At 46.8% G+C, this 21862-nt stretch overlaps 1 protein-coding gene across 5 annotated transcripts in view; it reads right to left on the bottom strand.

Moving 5' to 3' along the window:
- The window catches only part of TAF15 (TATA-box binding protein associated factor 15), a 42412-nt gene extending 33608 nt beyond the window's left edge, over window positions 1–8804 (bottom strand). For all 5 annotated transcript variants that reach the window (XM_056127621.1, XM_056127623.1, XM_056127624.1 and 2 more), the window contains exon 1: window positions 8693–8804. In XM_056127621.1, coding sequence (XP_055983596.1) covers window positions 8693–8699 — 7 coding nt within the window. In that variant the 5' untranslated portion in view covers window positions 8700–8804. The remainder of the gene's footprint in view (window positions 1–8692) is intronic.
- Between the last annotated feature and the right edge of the window lie 13058 nt (window positions 8805–21862).

Here is a 21862-nt window from a genome sequence, read left to right as displayed (position 1 = left end):
CATTTAGCAATATCTATTTCTTTTTTAGCAATAAAATCATGAGAGCCATGAACTGAAATACATCAAAAAAAATTGGGGGAGCCAGGGAGAGCTCAAGTGGTAGAGTACATATCTAGATCTGGGCAAAAACTGACGACCCCAACAATAGGGAGTCCTGGCTGACCTCCAACCACCACATTCATCAGGTCACCCATCTGCCTAAAGGGCCAGGTCAAGCATATTCAAGAATGCCAGCCCCCCCATGTTCCCTAGAAGCTGGAGAGCTTCGATTAAAAAATATATTAAATACAAACTACACCTAATCTTACCCAAAAGGCCGAGAAGCGACCTTACTGGGCTGAAGCAATAGCACAGCGTGTAGAGCATTTGCCTTGCACAAGGCCAACCCGGGTTGATTTCTCCGTCCCGGAGAGCCCAGCAAACTACCTAGAGTATCCCGCCTGCATGGCAGAGCCTGGCAAACTCCCCGTGACGCATTCGATATGCCAAAAACAGTAACAACAAGTCTCACAATGGAGACGTTAGTGGTGCCCACTCAAACAGTGTTATATTAAATATACTAATTATATTAAATAATCTTTTAAAAAGACCATGATTTTTTCCCCAATATTTCAAAATGCTATATGAAAAATTTACAAAGTTTGGGGCCAGAGAGATAGTATAGCTCTAGCCTTATACTCCAATTCAATCCCCAGCACTGCATATGAGGCCCCCGAAGCACCATCAGGAATGACCCCTGAGCACGGAGCCAGGAATAAGCCCTAAGAACAGCCGGGTGTAATCCAAAAACAAAAACTAAAATTAAATTAAATTAAAAATGTAAGTTCTATCATTCGGCGTTTTTCTACTCAGAGTAAAATGAATTACCTAATGTAATTAGCAATCACAGTCACAGTCCTCCCGTTATTCATCGATTTGCTCGAGCGGGCCCAGTAACGTCTCCATCATGAGACTTGTTGTTACTGTGTTTGGCATATCAAATACCTCACGGGTAGCTTGCCAGGCTCTGCCGTGTGGGCGAGATACTCTCGGTAGCTGCCGGGCTCTCCGAGAGGGGTGGAGGAATCGAACCCAGATCGGCCATGTCGGCCGCGTGCAAGGCAAATGCCCTACCGCTGTGCTATCGCTCCAGCCCGTAATTAGCAATAAGTTAGAAAATAGAAACTCTTTGAAAAGCCACCTCTGACTACGTTTCTCTAACTTGTTACCCATTAGGGTGATTATTCAAGCTGGAAAAAAAAAAACATTTTCTATCAGACATTTCTGAAAACTCACCAAAAACATAACCATTTACTTTCATATTAAATTCATATAAAACTACAACACATCAACACTGCCACTGGTTGTATCAGTGTGTGACATTACTTTCCCACTTTTGATAAATATAAAAGTTCCTCTGATCAGATTGGTGTTTTAGATTTTAAAATTATAAGTATATTTAATGAAATCCTTACACAAAATACTCATGACTGTGAAAAACAAAGAAACTTGAGATTAAAAGAATTAATCATCACTGCCCCAAACATTATGACTACAGATTTATAGGTAACATCCAAATCATACAAATATATTCTAACTGGACCATGAAGATTAGATGCATTTATCAAATCAAAAGAAAACTAACTTCGCCCAAATCAGAACTTTTCAAGTTCTGAAATACAGAAATAAAATTTAAGATATCCTGGGGATACATGAAGCTTTAAACTGTACTCTGTGGCAGTGGCAGATTGGGTCTAAGCGTATGTCTTTGTCTCAGACAAAATTATATTAAGTACTGAGCATCTAAATCATGTGAACTTGCCTTGAATCTATTAAATTAGAGTCCTAATAGTCACTTCAAAACTTTGAAACTCTAACTCTGACCCCATTAGACAACTCTAAACCTCCAGAAGTTCTAAAAAGTATCCTGACCAAAGAAGTATGGCCCTTAATACATTAAGTAATAAAAACACTTTATATTGTTTTTAAAAAATGAATATAAAGTAGTTATCTTATAAAACCTCTTTATTGATCTTCAAACTGTTCATTATCAGTACTTGACACTTGAGTCTAAACCCATAAATTATTTAGAAGTGCTTTTTTTTCCCCCAAGTGAAATATAGATTGTGTTTTTGTCTTCTAATTACATTCCACCAGTCAAAAAGTGGAATTTCTGTACTATTCCTGCTATTTCTTAGGGCTTTTTGCTTTTCCCCCTTGACAAGTACTTCTACTGTGTAAATGACCCAGTGTGCTTGAAAAAAAACTATTTTCTAACTGTTCAATGACTTCTGTTAAGAATGAGCATAATGGGCCAGAGCAATAGTAGGACATTTGCCTTGCAAGCCGCCGACCTGGGTTTGATTCCCAGCATCCCATATGGTCCCCCGAGCACTGCCAGGAGTTAATTCCTGAGTGTAGAGCCAGGAGTAACCCTGGACTCCAGGAGTAACCCCTGAGCATCACTGGGTGCGACCCAAAAAAGCAAAAAAATAAAAAAAGGTTAAGCATATTAACGGGGGCAGGCTTGGGTGGTGAAAATTCGAAATAATGGTGGTGGAAGGTGTAATGGTAGATTACATTTGGATTGGGCTGGAGCGATAGCACAGTGGTAGGGCGTTTGCCTTGCACGCAGCCAACCCGAGTTCGATTCCTCCACCCCTCTCGGAGAGCCCGGCAAGCTACCGAGAGTATCTCGCCCGCACGGCAGAGCCTGGCAAGCTCCCCGTGACGTATTCGATATGCCAAACACAGTAATAGTAACATTTCGGATTGGTGTTGGAAAATTGAATGCAATAAGTTACTGTGAACAACTTTATAAAATTAAATTTAAAAAGATTAAGCATATTAGTTAAATCGCTCATATTCTTACTGCGGGCTTGCTTATTAATTACAAAGCAAAATTGTTTTATAAATTCCTAATGGCCAGACAGATAAGAGTACAGGTTTGAAAGCACTTGCCTCATATGCAGGCAACCCTGGTTTGATCCCCTGAGCACCACCAGGAGTGATACCTAAGCAGAGCCAGGAGTAAACTGGGCATTGCTGTTCCCCTACCAAAAAAAAAAACAACTGTAAAATAAAAACATCTTGTTTAACTGCAGATTTGTCAACTTCTTATAATTAAATGGTTTTGCTTTCTGTATTGAGATTATATTGTTACACATATTTAAGTAGACATCTATCTCTCAGGTAATTTCCTTTTAGCAGTACATTAAAACTATCATTAAAAAGTACACACTTGGGGCCTTATGAGGGTAAGGTTCTAGCCCCTCTATTCCTCCTCTATCTATTCCTCTTCTTTCTTTTTTTTTTTTTTAATGGTTTTTGGATCACAACCAATGCTTACTCTTTCGGTACTCAGGGCTTACTCCTGGCTCTATGTTCAGGAATCACTCCTGGCAGTACTCGGAGACCACAATGGATGCTGGGGCTGTGATCAAACCCAAGTCAGTCACATGCAAGGCAATAACCCTCCCCAGTGTACTATCTCTCCGGCCCCTCCATTCCATTTTTAATATGCATTCTTGACAAAGCTCAAAATTAAAATTATTTCCAACCTCCACAAGAACTTTAATACTTTAGGATCAGAGAGATAGCTCAATAGACTGAATGTATATTTTGCAAGCAGGAGGGATACAAAGTTCAATACCCAGTATGACATGGTTCAATACCCAGCAATGCTCAGTGACCCCCCCACCCCCCACCGCAGCAAAGTCAGGAGTAGCCTCTCAGCACTGCCAGAGGGGCCCATAAACAATGAAAAATAGAAATTTAGTATTCTAATGCCAATCCAGCACTCACCTATTATTTTTGTTTCCACTTTTCTGAAAGGAGAATGAGGGAGGAATCTAGACCTTGACCTCTGGGAGAACAGGGGCCACTCCCTGCTATGGTACACCAACTGAATATTCAATGCTATAGCTCTCTATAGCTCAGTGACGCAGAGCTGCTTGAGCCAGCAGAGCTAGAATACTCCAGAGCAACCTTTATGGTGCTTGGGCAAGGGGAAATGGGGGCCATGTGGCACCAGGATTCAAATTAATTCAAGCAAATGTCAGGAATGTGCCATGGATCACTAAGTTATCTCTAGGTCCCTTTCATCTTTTTAAAATCTCTGAACACAACCACCTTAATCTTCAATGTTCCTTAGTATTTGATTTTTATTTACCGTGCTTGCTTCTTCTCTACTTTGGTTTTGCAGCCTACTCTTCCAAGATAAATTTTTCTTTTTCCCTTGGGCGAAAGTGGGTGGGATGGCCACCCCAATGCTGTTCAGCTGCTTTTACTGGCTCAGAGCACAGGAATGACCCCTGGTGGTGCTTGGGAAACCATGAGATGCCAGGGATTCTAACTAAGGCAGCCCCATAATCTAGTTTTATACCAATCTATGCAGGATTTGGAAAAAAAAATGTATCTACTTTTTCCATTTCTAGAAGTTACATTCTTTTCAAAACAATGGTCTTTTTAAAAAATAATAATAACATCTTGAGGCCAGAGGGATAGAGAATACAGGGCATGTGGTCAACCCAAATTCAAACCCCCTTGCCCCAAAAATATATGGTCTCACCAGGAGTGATCTCTGAATGCAGATTCAAGGTCCTGAGCACCCCAGGTGTGGCCCAAAAAATAACCTAAAAAATTAGTAACATCATAGGCCATAAGAGTACAACAGGCAAGGTCTTTACTTTGCACACAGGCAAATTGGGTTCCATCTCTGACACTGAAAATGGTTCGCTGAACCCCTCCAGGAGTGAACCCTGCAGAAGACAGACCAACACAGTTGTATGTGGCTTAAAAACAAAACAAAAAAAACCTAACATAGTATTAAAATTGATACCATCTTTAAGATTTTTGGTTATTTTAAATATTTTATATATTGAGCATGCTTTATTTATTTTTGCTTTTCGGGTCACACCCAGCGATGCACAGAGGTTACTCCTGATCTGCATTCAGGAATTACTCCTGGCAGTGCTCGGGGGACGGTGCAGGATGCTGGGAATCAGACCCTGGTCAGCCACGTGTAAGGCAAATGCCCTACCCGCTGTGCTACTGCTCCAGCCCCGAATATGTTTTAATGCCAAGAATTGGATTCAGTGCCTCACAGGGATAGCAAGTGCTCTATCACTAAGCAATAGCAACAGTCCCTAGAACTAACTCAATATGTCACTAACTCATATCTGGGTAAAAAGTCCTAGTTATTTTATTTCACTGTAAACTCATCTTTGCAAGGCTTGTGTCATCCCATCCCCAGATTCCTTGCCACCTAGGCTGTGAAATTTTCTACTTAAAAGGATTTATTTGTTTCTGACAGAAAACTCTTAAGTTTATAAGAACCTATAAGACAGTTTTAATTTTTTTGGCTTTTTTTTTTCCCGGTTCCCTGGGCTCCTTAAAGTAGCCTAAACAAAGTACCAAATTTTATGAAGCATAGGTCCCTGGCTTCAAATTGTATGAGACTTCTTTCACTCAAAAGCCCCTGCTTCCTTATTCCTTCAAGCTTGTATAAAGACTTTTTCTAGATCACTTTCACTGAAGATGCAGTCTTCACACACTCAGACCTATGTAATTCAGAGCAACCATAATTGGCTCTGAAGGCCTCAAGACTGGACCAGAGTAGTGCAGCACAACACGAAGGGCACCTGCCTTTGCATACAGTAGATCCAGATCCAACCCCTGGCATTCCATATGATTGGGGGAGGGGGGAAGGAGACAGGACTGCCAGGAGTAATTAAGTATAGAGCTAGGAGCAACCCCTGAGCATCCCCAGGTGTGGTCCAAAAACAAAAAATAAAGGTCTCAAGACTTCAAAATCTTCTCCTTTCAGTTGTTCAATCAAACCCAAGTCTCTGCTTCATTTGAGGTTTGCCCTTTCTTATGTTCTTGCATTTTTCAGTGTTTAATATCCAAGTCACCTCAGTCTAATATTTTGCCACAATGAGAAATATCTTAGCTCTTATGTGTAAAGTTTATATTAGGTTTGTGATTCTTAACTGAAAGCTATTGGCCAGAGCAATCACAGAGCACATAGGGTACTTCCCTCAGAGGACACAACAGACCTGGGTTTAATCCCCAGCATCTCATAAGGTCCCTCAGCAAGGCCAGGAGTAATTCCTGGGTGCAGAATCAGGACTAAGCCCCAAGGATTGCAGGATACAGGAAGAAAAAAAAAAAAGAGAACAATATTCATAATTAATGTCTATATTGATAACAGTATTTTCATTCTATTAGATTTATAAGGAATCTGGACTGACTGGGTCAATTTGATAGATTAATTTTATAAACGTGGGGTCAGTGCTACATATAGAACCGTGGGTACAGAGTTTGCTTTGCACACAGCCCATCAGCGTTGAATCTCCTGCACCCCATGGTCTCCCAAGCCTACCACGAGTGATCCTTAAGCATAAAGCCAGGAAAGACCTGGGCACCAGAGTGTGGCCCAAAAATCCACACACACAAAAATTTACTTTATAAATGTAGTTATGGGACTGGTGCAATAGTACAGAGGGGAGGGCGCATACCTTGCCTGCGGCTCACCTGGATTTGATCCCTGGCATGGCATGTGGTCCCCTAAGCCCCACTGGAGAGAGATATCCCTAAATGCAGTGCCAGATTTAACCTCCCCCCAAAAAAAATTAAACCTAAACACTAAAAATCTCAAATTTCAAACAGTAAAGAACTAAAATTAATTTTCCCACAGAAGCTAGTCAGTCCTATAAATATGTCACCATAATGTCAATATTTATATTAAATATAGAAATGGGTCATGACTTTTGTATTCTTAGGGAATGCTTCTGGGGCTACTCCTAGCACAGTGCTACAGGAACCATGTGGGAAGGGCATCTGCAAGCACACATGCCAACCCTTGAGGAACCAGGCCTTAAGTTTGGGGTGTTTTTTGCTTTGGGGTTCCTCCCAATAGTGTTGGGGGGGGGAATCACTACCACTTTATCACTGGAGGTAGTCCAGATGATAAACACACCTGATTCATCAAGCAAAGCATGTGCTCCAGACCTTAGTCCCTCACTGTTCCCCGCCCCTGCCAGCTCTATTTTTAAGTTTTGTCTGCACCAAAACTCGATCACTTCTCATGGGTGAGAGAAATGTAGTTGTGTTATTTTGTTTTTGTTTTTTTTCCCACACTGGGAAACAGTGCCACATTCTCCCGCTAACACCTTCTATGATGTGTTCCCATGGAGTTTTATCATACTGTAATCCCAATTTCGCACCTGGCAAGCTATGCTGCAGGTCTACTTTGAGCTAAGCAATTCTAGTTTGAGAAAGGATTACAGTGAAATTTTAAGAGAGAAATCCTATGCAGTTCCTACTCTAAAACCAGGTAAGAAGCCCCCCCCCCCAAAAAAAAGAAGACTGATATTCTGGCTTAATGTCAATGTTAATCCAAGGAATGCTGACCATTCCCCTATCATTCGCCATCAATCGATAAGAATGCTTATCTCTTATGCTGCTTTTTTCTTGCTGTCTTCCCTGCTGCCTTGCTGCATGCATCCCTTTTTGTCCCCCACATTCCCAGCCTTCTCCAACACTACATTATGGGGAGGAGGGGGGGAGAGACGCTGTTAAAAACCAACTGGTTCCCCCTTTGATGCAAATCTTGGTAAAGAATAGTCTTCGACCCCACCATATGTTTTTTTTTGGGTGGTGGGGGGGGGGGAACGTTGCGCTTTTCAGGTGGAAAAGCGTTGCCCAACCCGCAAGCTCTGTACAAGTAGCGCGCCCGGGTCTCGGTCTCGGCGGTGTAACAATAGAGAACCCCGTGGGCTCGGTCGGGATAGCCAACCCAAGAGAGTGGGCAGGTTCCAGGCGTTCTGGGCTGGTTTCGCAGACTCTCCGCGGGCTGGCCATCCAAGTCCAGGGCCCTTTCCGAGAGCTTCCGCCCCACCGGGCCGCCAACCAACTTCAGGACGCCCCGGACGGACGAGTGTCAGGTAAAGGTGCCCGGCAACAATGGCAAAGGCTCGCGGCTCTCTCGCCGTCGGCGGAGAAAGCAGCAGCAGCAGCAGCAGCAGCGTGACAAAAGGCTCGAGAGGAAGCGGGGAGGGTGAGAGATGCAAAAACGCTGCCCGCCCGCGACTCCTCCGGCCAGGTGATTCCCGCCGACCCGGCGCCTGGGCTACGTCGTGTTCCGCGGCCGGCCAGCAACGTCCTTTGAAACGGGCTGGTCCGGGCCCCCACCTGATGAATGGGCGAGGCGGCCCAGCGCCACTACGCGGCCGGGAAACCCAGGGACAAGCCTCGCCGGGGCGGACCGGTCGGAAGCCTCGCCGGAAGATTCGGAGCGGAGACCCAGGAGCCCCGATTCTCCCGCAGGTCCTCTACCCTCGGCCACTCGCTCCCTCCCGCGTCCCTGCGATGGCGTAGCCCGGTGCCCCCCTCCGCCCCCCAATCTCCACCCCCCTCGCTCCCCCTCCTCCCCAGAGCGGCACACCTCCTCGGGTTCCAAAGACCGAGCTGAGGCACTGGGGGCCCGAGGGGCTCCCGCCGCGGAACTGGCAGCCGGAGAGCGTTGGGGAGCCGGGGAGCGTGCGTCCCTCCGGTCCAACATGGCGGCGGCCGGGGCCGCCCCCCCACCTCAAGTCTCCCTCAGGGCCGGAGGCTTTCCCTCAGGACCTCGCTAGCGGGCGGGGAAACGGCCCAACCCCGCCAGGTGTCTCCTCGCTTGCTGCCGCGGCGCGCAGAAGGAATCACCTACCCGACATGGCTAACGGCCGCGGCGCGGAGCCCCCCCACGGCCCGCCGAGAACAAGGACTACGCGATGCAGGCGGCGCGGCGGCCGGAGCCTGGACTGAGGGCGGCGCGGCGGGCTGAGCCCGACTGCGGGGCCGCGGCAGCCAATCAGGGCGCGGGGGGCGGTACCACGGCGCGCGCCGGAAGGGGTGGTTCCGGGCGCTCCGCGGCCTCCTCCGCGCGGAGACTCCGGAATCCCTCTCCGTTCCCCCCCTCTGCGAGCCGTACCATTATTGAGAGGGAACTGAGGAGAGAAGGTACCAAGGCCGGCGATCCGGGTGGGGGGGGGGAGGGGAGGACACGACCCGAAAGTGCCCTGACGCCGAACGAAGGGGCAGTTCTTCTTTCTCGTGTCCTGGCTAGAATTCGAGGTGGGAAAGCAGAAGAGGAGCGGAGGCCTTGGCGCCCGACCCCGCCGCGGCGGGCTGAGCGGGGAGGCCCGTGTTCCCCTGAGGTTCCGAATGGTACGCCCGAGGGCGCTCGGGGCTCCCTGCTGAAGCCTTGGAGCCACCTGGGGGCGTTCGGAATCGCTGAGCGCCGGCAGGGGGAAAAAGTCGTGACGAGCGGGGAGATCCGAGCGCGTCGCGGCACGGAATAATTAACTCGCCGAGTTTAAGTTTAAAAAAAAAAAAGATGATCCCGAAGCAAGCCACCGAGGGCTGAAGACTGAACTCCCAGGAAGAACAGCCTCTGAGCCTGCGGCCGGGCGAGAGCGTCGGCGCTCTGCTCGACGCTAACCTTCCTGGTCAGGCAACCTTACATCATCTCAATTAATTCTCACCGCAGCGCTCTGTTCATGAAATAGTCCAGGCGAGGAAGCAGAAGACAGGTCGCACTGCTCGTCAGCGGCCAACGCGGAACTCGTATCCTAGGAACCAGACGCCCCGGCCTTAGGATTTTATTAACTCAACCTCTGCGGCTGTCCAGCCGGCGGGGGGTGGGGTGCAGGGGAGAGGGAGGTTTCGAGAAGGAGAGGAAGCTGTGTGAACTCAGAGAGCACGCAAGGATTTTCCCCTCCCTGAGGCCAGCGTGACTTCTGAGCTATAAATCGGGGTGGGGGGCGGGGGGAGTGATGAGCTGAAGTGCTAAGGAGTTGAACAAGAAACTCGATCGACTTGGAATTTACCCCCGAGGGGAGAATGGTAGGCTAGGAGGCCAGAAAAGTAGGTAAGAGGCTACAGAGATGGTCACCGCGGGTTTGGTGGTTGCCTTGCCCACGGCTGGCCCCAATCCGATCTAGCTAACACGTACGGTCGGTCCCCTGAGCCCCGCCGGGAGTCAAGCCCTGAGCACCGCCTGGGGTGGCCCCAGAGGGGATGGGGGGGAGGGGAGGAGAGAGAGTTAGGGAAGCTGAATGAATAGTTGGGATCTTATTAAAATAGAGTTGGTTTTTGTTTTTGTTTTGTTTTTCTGGAGGAGTGGGAAGCCCTTGGCCTGAGGATTTTAAAGGACAGATGTAAAAGCTCATTTGCATTTTCAGGCTGCAGTATGAAGAACGGATGGAGATGAGAGGAGCTTAAAAAGGGGGGGGGGGGCGTTTGCTTTGCATGCGGCCTACCCATCTTCGATTCCCAGCACCCCATATGGTCCCCTGAGCACCGCCAGGAGTAATTCCTGAGTGCATGAGTCAGGAGTAACCCCTGTGCATAGCCGGGTGTGACCCAAAAAGAATAAAAAAAAAAAAAAAAAAAGAGGGAGGCCAGGGGTGGCAGGGGTGGGAGATAAATCATGTGGCTTGAGTAAGGATTCCAGTTCCGTCCAGCACTGCAATGACGTCTCTCCTGATCATAGTGTCAGGAATAGCCTCTGAGTATGCCGGGCATGGCAACAAAACAAGGAAACCAGTTAGGTAGCCAGTGCCATCGTGCTGGTGAGGAAGCATATGGGCTTGGTTGCATCTGTGAAGATGGAGATACTTAGTGAGTAGATTGTCGAGAGCGGATGAGCTATTAGGAATAGCGAGCACTAGCAGAATCAGAGAATTTTGAGTGAAGTCTGAACCTTACTTAGGCGGACAGGTGGTGTTGTCATTCACTTATTGAATACAGAATATAGCCAGTTCTAGTAGAGATGGTACAATAATTGCCACAGCTCTTTATATAAAGGGTGGCAGAGCCCTCTAGACACATCCAAATATAGTAAAAGAAATAAAAACTATTTCATAAGGCTCAGTGGTAGAGCAATTGTCTTGTGTATATGAGTCTCTGGGTTTGATTCCTGGTACCTCATGCCCCCTGATCACCACCTGGACTAACTAAGTCCCAAGCATTAAACCAGGAGTAGCTCCCAAGCACCACTAAGTGTGGCCCAAAAGCAAATTAAAAAATTATTTCATGGCAGGGCTGGAGCTATAGCACAGAGGGTAGGGCGTTTGCCTTGCACGCAGCCGACCCAGGTTCGATTCCCAGCATCCCATATGGTCCCCTGAGTACCACCTGGAGTAATTCCTGAGTGCAGAGCCAGGAGTAACCCCTATGCATTGCCGAGTGTGACCCAAAAAGTTAAAAAGAAAATTATTTCATGGGGCTGGAGCAATAGCACAAAGGGTAGGGCATTTACCTTGCACGCAGCCGACCCAGGTTTGATATGGTCAGCCAGCATCCCATATGGTCCCCCAAGTATCACCAGAAATAATTCTTGAGTGCATGAGCCAGGAGTAACCCCAGTGCATCACCGGGTGTGACCCAAAAAGCAAAAAATTATTTCATGACTAATAGTGATTTAGTCATTCAACAGATTTATTAAGAAACAAAAATCAGGGGCTGGAGAGATAGCCCAGCGGGTAGGGTGTTTGCCTTGCATGCGGCCGACCCAGGTTCGATTCCCAGCATCCCCTATGGTCCCCTGAGCACCGCCAGGAGTGACTCCTGAGTGCAGAGCCAGGAGTGGCCCCTGTGCATCGCTGGGTGTGACGCAAAAAGCAAAATAAAATAAAGTCCTATGTGAAAACAGAAAATCCTTTAAAAAAAGAGAAACGTAAATCAGAGAAGATGGACTTGTGCAATGGAAAGAAGAAGGGAACTGGAGTTTTAGAAGGGAGGGAAAACTTCCAAATTGCTTTTTGTTTCGTTTTCTTAAAATTAGGAATTGGTGAAAGCTAGAAAAGTAGCACATGGGTCAAGTCACTTGCCTTGTAGGTAGTTCAATTTTCAGTACTGTGTGTCCCCATAAACACATCCAAGAGTGACCCCTGACCACAGAACCAGCAGTAAGTCCTGGCATTCCAGGTGTGACTCAAACACCGCCCTTCCATATTAGAATTTAATATGAAAATATAAAAAATATTGCTTAGAGGTTTGAGGTAGTTTCTTATAGAGCACCTGCCTCGCAATCCTAAGGATGGGAATTCGAGCTTCCACCACCCCATGTTTGAGTGCAAACCCACTGACCCTGCTATGTGGGATCCCAGAATCATAATCAAGTGTATGTGACCTCTCCCACCCAATCCTCCATCATTGCAGAAACAATAAAATGAAAGGGGCAGGGGAGGAATTTTTTTTTTTTGGTCACATCTAGCAATGCTCCAGGGCTACTCCTGGCTCTGCACTCAGAAACTACAGCTGGCAGTGCTGGGAGACCATCTAGGATGCCAGGGACTGAACCTAGATTAGCCCCATGCAAGGCAAACACCCTACCGGCTGTACTATCACTCCAGTCCCAAGGGGAAAAAATGTTTTTATTAAAATAAATCAGGTTCCCTTTATTTTAGAACATTTCCTGTGTTGGATGGGGGAGTGATTTATTGCTCATTTGGACTCCTTTGGTTTGTACCATCATCCATTTATTCACTTAGGTAAACAGGCATTCTTTATTCAACTAACATCTGAAGTCTAGGTATAGAATCCTCAATGGCCTAATAGAGAAATAGATTCGCCCTCCAGAAACTATAGTTTCCTAACAGGGCCAGTACAAACCTGGAGTTCCAATCAAGCACTGACCAAGACAGATGGAGGATACCCAGGGAAATCTGAAAACACAGAAGAGTACCTCACCCACAGGAAGGCTGCACAGGGCATTAAAGGCTTCCTGCAGGAGATATCTTGGAAACTGAGCTTGAAAGAAAAAAAAAGAAAGAAACATTTTAACCAGATTCTCAATATCAGGAACAAAGTGTGCTGGGCAGAAAGGGCCTTGTTCACAAAGACAAAAGAAGAGCAAAGTTCTGGGCATTGCAAGTAGTACTGTCTAGCTATTCTGTGGACTTGCAGGGGTGGATAACTGGCTGTGTCTGAGTGAAAAAAATAGGCAGAAACCACATCTTGAAGTGCCTTGAGTTTCTTAAGGAGGAGTTTTAGATAGTAAATGAAAAACAATGGGCAACTTCTAAGGAAGCTTGTAAAAGGAATGACATTTCATTTTCTATCTCCATAACTTCATTTTTTGGACAGCCCTGTGAAAAGGGCATGGCTGTTATCTGCACTGGAGCCCAGAAAGGCAAAATTCTTTTCTTGGACTTATTTTTAATTTAGGGGATACACCCAGCTTTGCTCAGAGGTTACTCCTTACTCCTTTGCTCTGCACTCAGGATATTACGCCTGGCAGTGCTAGGGACCACTGGGTGCTTGGGATCAAAGCTGAGCCAGCTGAGTGCAAAGCAAGCCCCCAACTTGCTATATTATCTCTTCAGGTAAAATTTTTTTAATTGTTTTTGTTTGGGGATCACACTCAGCAATGCTCAGGGGTTACTACAGGGTCTGTGCTCAGGAATCACTCTTGAACTCCTGGCGGTACTTGGGGGCCATACTCCTTGCCAGGGATTGAGCCTGCATTGGCCATATGGAAGGCAAATGCCCTATTCCCTGTACTAGCTCTCTGGCCCCAAAAGATGAAATTATTTTCCAAGGATTTATGAGTGACCCAGGATGCCTCCAATTAGGGGCAGAATCTGAGCTCATACCAGTCTTGTTGGTTTTCTAAACAAGTGACTCCCCAATCTGTGCTGCTCTGCAGCTCTTTTCAAAGTGTCCCAGCCTACCACAAACTGACTCACAGAGGGACTTCTTGCATTCTCCTGCCTCCAGGATTTTTCCTGAGGATATTTATCTGCCACCAATATTAACCTTCACCTCAATATGATACAGCATGCAACAAGATCCTGCTCCCTGTGTGTCCAGTACTTTGGTCTCTCTCCATATTTCTGGAAGGCATCAAGCACCTGTGACATATCATATATCTGGAAGGTGTCAGTACTGAGCTTATCGGTCTCTAACCCATTTCTCATACTGAGTCCTACTGGCTGCAGTTCCCTCTAGCAGCAGCTTCCAGCTGGACTAATACAAGAGTGAAGCCCCATCAGAGGAAAGGGAAAAAGGAGCAGCAAGGGTTATGTCTTCACCTTCCTCTCTGCAATAGCCGGTGGAACCATGTGATCCAGAGCTCCAGGCTCTACCAGTGATGACAGTTCCTATGCTCCAAGAGACCCTCCAACTAGTCTTTGTGCAGCTGCTAAGTCTCAGCTGACTCTGTCTCCTGGTTGGTTTCCATTCCTCCACCTGCTTTCTAATGGCCTTGTAAGAGCCTTTAAGGACTGAACTAATTTCCTTGGAGTGAGAGGAAAAGCATTAGAGGGAGCCAACGGAGCCCAGGTCCAGCACACTCACGCCTGGATCACCAGGATTACTCTGGCTGCCCTCTCGAGAATGACCTGTAGGGGGCAGGAGAGGAAGAGGTTGTCAACCAGAAGTCAGGAAATCTCCCTTTTTGAATTCTTACGGTCCTTGAAGTTGGACCCCATAATTCAAAACTTGCCTACCTGATTAGAGGCTGATTTGCTCTCAACCTAGGTTGCAAAGATCATCTCTGGTTGGGGTGTTTTTTTGGGAGGAGAGCACGGTGCCAACACCCAGAGGTGCTACAGGCTTTCTCCTGACTGCATGCAGGGATCATTCCTAGCATGCTCAGGAGACCATAATGAATGAACCCAGGTCAGCCAGTGCAAGTCAAGTGCCCTGCCCACTGTACTATCACTGTGGCCCTGTTTGGGTTTTGTTGTTTTGTTTTGTTTCATTTTGTTTGCTTTTTGTTTTTGTTTTGGGAGTGGACCCAAGTGGTACATAAGGAGCACCAGGGCCACACACTGCAATTCTCAGCCAACCATACCTGAGGATGTAGTGTTGCATGAGGCCTGCACTGTCTGAGACCTCCAGGACAACTTACAGCAGTATTCCAGGGCTACAGCAGCTGTGATGCTCAGGGAGTCATGTACCTAGGATCAAATCAAGGTCTAATTAACTTCTATATTCCATGTTTTGTTTCTTTTTTTTTTCTTTTTGGATCACATCCAGCAATGCATAGGGGTTACTCCTGGCTATGCACTCAGGAATTACTCCTGGCGGTGTTGGGGGACAATATGGGATGCTGGGAATCGAACCCGGGTTGGCTACGTGCAAGGCAAACTCCCTACCCTCTGTGCTATTACTCCAGCCCTTTGTTTTGCTTCTTTTCTGAGAGCCACACAGTCCAGTGGTTGGTGGTTGGGGACTACTCTCTGCCCAGTGCTCCAGGGATTGCTCCTGGCAGTACTCAGAGACCATGTGGTTCCAGGGATAAAACCTGTAATTCCAGCAAACTAAACATGCTCTGCAGCCCTTTGAGTCATTTCCCAGCCCAAGTAGTTCACTCATAAGCCCTTCATGCGCCACACAGTGCCTTGGAACAGGAAGCACTTGAAAAGAAGCTTGTACTCAATGAATGAATGAATGAATAAATGGGGAAAGAGCCTGACTTGTCTTTCTCACTTTTCTATAAAAGCAAGAGCCAGAGTTCTATTTAGAACTTTCCTAGGCTTGAGGCATAAAGTAAGTGCAAGAATGTCAGTGGCCGTCATCACCCGCACCCATCCCAGGACTTTCTGGCACCTTGCTGCTCCAGCTTTCCTAGAGAGCAAGCCTCCTTAAAGAGTCCCCCAGGCTCCTATGAGGTGGGGAAGGGGAGGGGGGCTGCGCAGAGCCTGGTAACTGACCAGGCTGCCCCTTGCTCCAGACAGTGGCAGGCACTTCCTGTTTGGGGTGGAAAGGAACCAGACACTTTCCTGTTAGCAGGTTTTTTAAGCAAAGCAGCAGATGCTGAGCAGGTCCTGGCCCAGCCTTTTAGGCCAGATGCCTGGCAGTTAGACAGCCTTTATGTGGAAGGGAAGTGGGGCACTGTGCCAAATTGGCCAAGCTTTTATTGTACTCCTTGCAAGTCCCCTGGGGCCTGGTGTGAGTAAAAAACAAACCAGAAGAGGCTACCGCCCTGCAATTTGAGGTGAGGCTTGATGAGGCTTGCGGGAGATGGTGCTGCCCTGAGTCAGAAGAGTGGCCTGTTGAGGTCTCGAGTGATTGTCCTGGACAGTTGTGTGTTGTCTGAAAGCATGCTTGAGTCCAAACCTGCACAAAGAATGCCTGGGCATACACCTGTGTCTGTGTCTGCATCTTGCCAGGACTTAACAGATACTGTCTAGCATGCTCACTAAATCAGGCTAGTAGCAATGACTGGAATTACTGTTTTCCCAGTTTTATATTGAGGCAGATTTTCAGAGAAATAAGTTGACTGGCAAAGGACCAACAGAGTATATAAAAGTCAAAATTCAAACTGCTGTGAATTTCTTTTCCCAGTCCACATATGTGTGTACATGCATATTGGACGGTAGATGGTCAATAGACTTGTGTATGCAACCCAAATGATGAGACCACATTCACATTGGTTAAACAGAGGTCTATTCTCGGGGTGATTAAGAAAGTGATAAGAAAGTCATGGATTCTAGAACTGATTCACAGTTAAAACCACAAAGAGGTTCTGGTGAATGAACCCCAGGCTAGATAGATACAGATACAGCAGGTAGGGAACTTTCTTTGCAAGAAGCTGATCTGAGTTTTATCCTTGTAACCACATATGGTCCCCTGAGCACCACTAGGAGTGATCCCTGAGCAGAGTCAGGAGTAAGATTTGAGCACTGCTGGATGTGACCCCAAAACAAGCAAATGAACATCAATGATCACAGTTAAAGTCTTTGCAGTCTGTAACAGAGTCCCTCTCCCACTTTCCCAAATTAATCTCCTGTCTTCATTATTTTGATTATTGTGATTTGGTGGGGGCTTGATAATTCTGTTTGTACCTCTCTCTGGAGCCTAGAATTTTTACTGATAACATCTACTTTGTGTCCCGTAGACTTCCTGGGAAGGAGGAAGAGACAGAAACAAAGTTGATTGTTCTTCATATTATGAAAAGAGAAACTGAGGTCCAAACGGGCCTTGGCCAGATTCACACATTTTGGTCCTGATCAGGAGGATGATAAACCAGCCAGTTTTTGTCTTTTGTCAGGAAAAAAGGTCTGGCCCAAGCAGCTGCCTGTCACTATGCAGTGATCAAGCCTAGGCCCTGGCATGAGTGGCACAGAAGGCCATTCTAGGTGGGCTAGGAGGCACTATGGACGTGAACTACATGCTGGAAGGGAGAAAGAGCTCTCTTCAAAGAGGAGGATAGAGAGGACTACTCAGCTGAGATGAGGAAGGAGAATCAGACCACTGGAAAAACCTAGAACCAGCTTCCTTTTAAACACTGATAGCCAGCATTGAGTAGCTTAATAGAACTGGGTTGGGACTAAATTTTGTCCAGAGAGATAGTACAGAAGTGAAAACACTTGCCTTGCATGCAGCTGGGGCTACCACAATGGTTCAAATCCCATCAGTGCATATGGTCCCCCAAGCACCACCAGATGTGGCCCCTGAGCTCTTCCAGCTGTGCTCCTCTCCCTACCACCCCACACACAAAAACAAGAATCTAAACCTTTAATAAATACCTCCAAGTATTCAATATAGGAGATTTTAAAAAAAAACTCACATGTAAGGGGAGATAGTATAGTGTGGAGATGGTATATATACGTATATATATCCCCACCTATATATATGTGGGTGGGGATATTCCCAAAATAGACAATGCCCCCAATACTCCCAACCCCAAGATGTTAACACAATTCCAGCAGGGTTGTAGCAACCTTTGGTGACATTGAGGGGTGCTTTGTGTTTGCTACTTAAAGAGGGTAGATTTCCAAAAGGTGGACGGGAGGAGGCACTGAAGGATTTTTTTTTTCTGAAAAGGAAGGAGTAGACCAAATTAGTCACTATCCAGCTAAGCTCTCTTTACCACCATTTTATTTTATTTTTATTCTTTTAGCTAGACTTGGCTGTGCTTGGAGATTATTCCTAGTTCTGTGCTGAAGGATCATTCTGATACGCTCTGTGGACCATATGGGGAGCTAGGGAGTAAATCTGGGTCATCTTCATGCAAGGCAATGGTCTTACCCATTGTACTAACTCTCAGGGCCCCCTTATTTTTTTTAATTTTATTTTTATAAAGTTGTTCACAATAATCTATTACATTCAATATTCCAACATCAGTCCCACCATCATTACATCTTCCCACCACTATTATTTCAAATTTTACCACCACTACCCAAGCCTGCCCCAAAGGCAGAGCCTAAGTAATTTATTTTGTATTGCTTGTGAATAATTCAGACCCCTCTTATTTTATTTTGTTGTTGTCATCGTTTTGGGGCCACATTCAGCAGTGCTCTCAGCTTGCTCCCGGTAGTTTCAGGAAATCATATAGGGTGCTGGGAATTGAATCCAGGTTAGCTGCAGGCAAGGCAAATGCCCTATCCGCTGTACTATAGCTTGCCCTGCCCCACACCTTATTTCGGTCACCTTATTAATGCCTTTCCCTCCTGCTCACTAGCTGCCTTCCTATTCATGCTCTTGAAATCAAGACTGGGTCAGGAAGAAACTCAAAAGACTAAATGCATGTTTTTGTTGTTTTGTTTTGTTTTGTGGCTGCAGTGGGTGGTTTTCAGAGCTTACTCCTGTGCTCAGAGATCACTCCTGTCAGTGCTCAGGGAACCATATACGGTTCTGGGCAACAAACCCAAGCTGGCTGCATACAAGACAAGCACCATATCCGATGTACTATCTCTTCAGTCCTGAGTGCATATTTTGCATACAGGAGGGCTGAGTTCAATCATTAGCACTGAATAGCCCCCAGAGCACTGCTGGGAGCAACCCTGAGCATAGAGCCAGGGGTAACCTAAGAATTGCCTCATGTGGCCCAAAAACAATCCCCTCAAAATAACAAGATAAAAACAGTGGCTGTAGAAATAGTAAAGCAGGTAAGGCACTTACCTGGATTCAGTCCCCACCATCCCATATGATCCCCCAAGCACCACCAGGAGTAATTCCTGAATGTGGATCTAGGAGTAATTCCTGAGCAGCTGATCCCAAAAACTGAAAAGATAAAAACAAACAAGAAAAACAAGATATAAACAAAACCAAAGAAAGGATGTGTCCCACCAAGTAAAAACATAGAACAAGCCAGCTGCAGCACTGCAGAGGCTCCTGGGGTCCGGAAGCTCACAGAATGAGTTCTCTGAGACTTAGGAATCAGTTCCAGAGGTAGAGGGAACTGCATCCTCCTGCTACCCAGGTTCTAACCACGAAATTGTGTTGTCTTCCTAGGAAACAGAGGCCACACATGCAAAGGCAAGGTTGAAGCCTGGGGTGGGTGGGTGTGACTGGAGCTCATTCCACTGAAATCCTTGCAGGCACTTCTATGTCTGGAAAGCATCTCCAAGTGACCACAAGGGAGGGGGCGAGGGGCAAGGGAAGGATAAAGTTATATAATCCAACTGAGGAATCAAAGGAAAGCAACGTCAACAATTCTTCCTCTTTTTCTTTTATTTTTCCTGTTTGGGGGCCACACCCAATCGTACTCAGAGGCTACTTCAAGTGCTGGGGGAGGAGGTGTCATGTCAGTCCTTGGGGAACCTGGCAGCGGGGTACAGGATTGAACCCAGGCCTCTTGCACCCAAAGCATGTGCCCCAGGCCGTTGAACTTTCTCCCAGGCCCAGCACAGTCAACTTTCAAACATGACAGGGACCAGGGCTAACCAAGATACAGGGAACAAAGGGTCAGTTCTCTGGACAACTGAAACCATCTCCATTCTCACCCCCTTAGAGAACCACTGCTTCCCACCTTCCCCTCTCCTCTCAGTGAAGTTGGAATGGGGGACCTCCGGGATGTGCTGGGGGAGGGATTCTGAGATGCTGCCTGGAAAAAATAACTGTCAGAGTCCAGGATGTGGCTCAGTAGTAACAGAGCACATCTGTGTAGCCCTGGGCATAATCCTTGGCCCCAACAGAAAAAAAGGCAACACCAAGTTTGACTCCAGCTTGGTCTACAATATTCTATCTAATGTTTCCCAGAGTTTCCTGGCCCAAAGTAGAGCTGCATCTGATATATTAAAATGTACCTACTTGGGGATAGAGAGACAGTACAACAGATGTGATACTTGCTTTGCATGCCGCTAGCCAGATTCAATCCCCAGCACCCCATGTAGTTCCCTGAGTTCTGTCAGGAGGATCCCTGAGCCACAGCCTCTGGGTGTGATCCTCCAAAAAAAGTACTCATAGGGATGGGGGGTGGGGGTGCTGTAGGGACAGAACTGTAGGTAAGATGCTTATTTTGCACATAGCAGGCCCAGATTTGATCCCTGTCGTAAAACCTAGCATGCCAGAAACAATCCCTTAGTGCAGAGGCTGTGATCAGCCCTGAGCACTGCCATGTGCGGGCCCTCTGAAAAAAAAAGTGCCTACTGGTTAAGGGCACTTTATACCATGTCATAGCTAGAACCTCTGACATTCCCCACCTCCACCACCTACCGTATACACTCTACCCTATTAAAGTTTCTAGATAAAATAGAAAACACCCAATAAAACTTGAAGTTTCTTTTTCTGATTAATAATTTGTATTGTAAGTATGTTCCAGATTTTCCACTGGCTCATCCTTACATATTTAAAAGTGGGGCCAGAGTGATGGTACAGGAGGGTAGCGTACTTGCCTTGCAGCCTTCTAGGGTTTGATTCCTGGCACCCTATACGGTTCCCGAAGAATCACCAGGAAAGCCCTGAGTGCAGAGCCAAGAGTAAGCCCTGTGCACTGCTGGGTGTGACCCAAAAATCCCCTCCCCCAAAATACTCCTTGCCTGACACATATTTAGCTAGACACCTTGTATTTTTATTTGCTAAATCTGGCAGCCTCTTCCCTCCAGAATCTCTAGCCAGGCTGGACCTGCATCCATGTCACAGTCTGCACTGTCACTCATTAAGCCCCTTCCTTCTAGTCTGACCCCCTAGACCTAAACCTCTGGAGGGGGAGGTCCAAGCTTTTCCCACCATATCTGAGCTTGATCCTAGACAAAGATGCTCCTTACAGAGGTGCACATGAGCACTGCAGAGGGCATAGATGACTAAAGAAATTCAGTCTTGGGCCAGAGAGAGAGAGAGAGAGAGAGAGAGAGAGAGAGAGAGAGAGAGAACAGGGATAAGCCCTTGCCTTACATTCCACTGACCCTGTTTGGAATCCCCAGCACCACCAGGGGTCAGTCCTGAGCACAGAGCCAGTAATAGCCCCTGGGCTCAGGGTTGGACCTATTTCCAACCAAGCAAGCCCAAGGACACACTGGTTTCCTGGAAGCCTTGCAAACATCAGTCCACAAGTTCAAATCCCAATGCAGAGACATCCACCGTGTGTGATCCTGGCAGCTTTACTGTTTGAGCTTGCTGTGATTCCACAGTCCTGCAAGTGATTTCCAGCTATGCAGCTGGGTGTGTGAAGGCTCCACAAGTGAAAGATAAATGGACACCACAGCCAGGAAGTTAGACCCCTGGTGAGCACAGGCAGTGAGCTCTACTGTGAGCCCTGACACTACAACAAGAATGTGAGTGAGTGCCCCAACCAAAGGGTGACCCCTGATTAACACATTGTCCCAACTAAATACGGCCCTCCATGTGCATTGCTAGTGCTGTGACCTGGGATGTTGTGACCCCCTTCATCAGGACAACAATGAAGGGAAACAACAACAATGAAGGGAAGGTGGATAGGTCTACACAACAAGGGCCTTTTTACTAGTCCTACCCTCAGGAGTGGCGCCTTTTTCTAACCATATTCCGTGTGCTGCCTGCTGGGCTCTAGCACTGCATGGATTTTGTTACTTTGACATGCATTTGTACAGTTCAGAGTCACAACTTCTAGGGGGGTGTTTCACTGGGCTGTCTGCATTGTACAAAATAGTGATTTGTGGTTGAGAGAAAACCTATTCCAAGG

The sequence above is a fragment of the Sorex fumeus genome, unplaced genomic scaffold, assembly GCF_029834395.1.
Source record: "Sorex fumeus unplaced genomic scaffold, SorFum_2.1 ptg000063l, whole genome shotgun sequence".
NCBI lineage: Eukaryota > Metazoa > Chordata > Mammalia > Eulipotyphla > Soricidae > Sorex > Sorex fumeus.
Note: the sequence above shows the minus strand (reverse complement) of the source record. Positions and strands in the feature narration are given on the sequence as shown.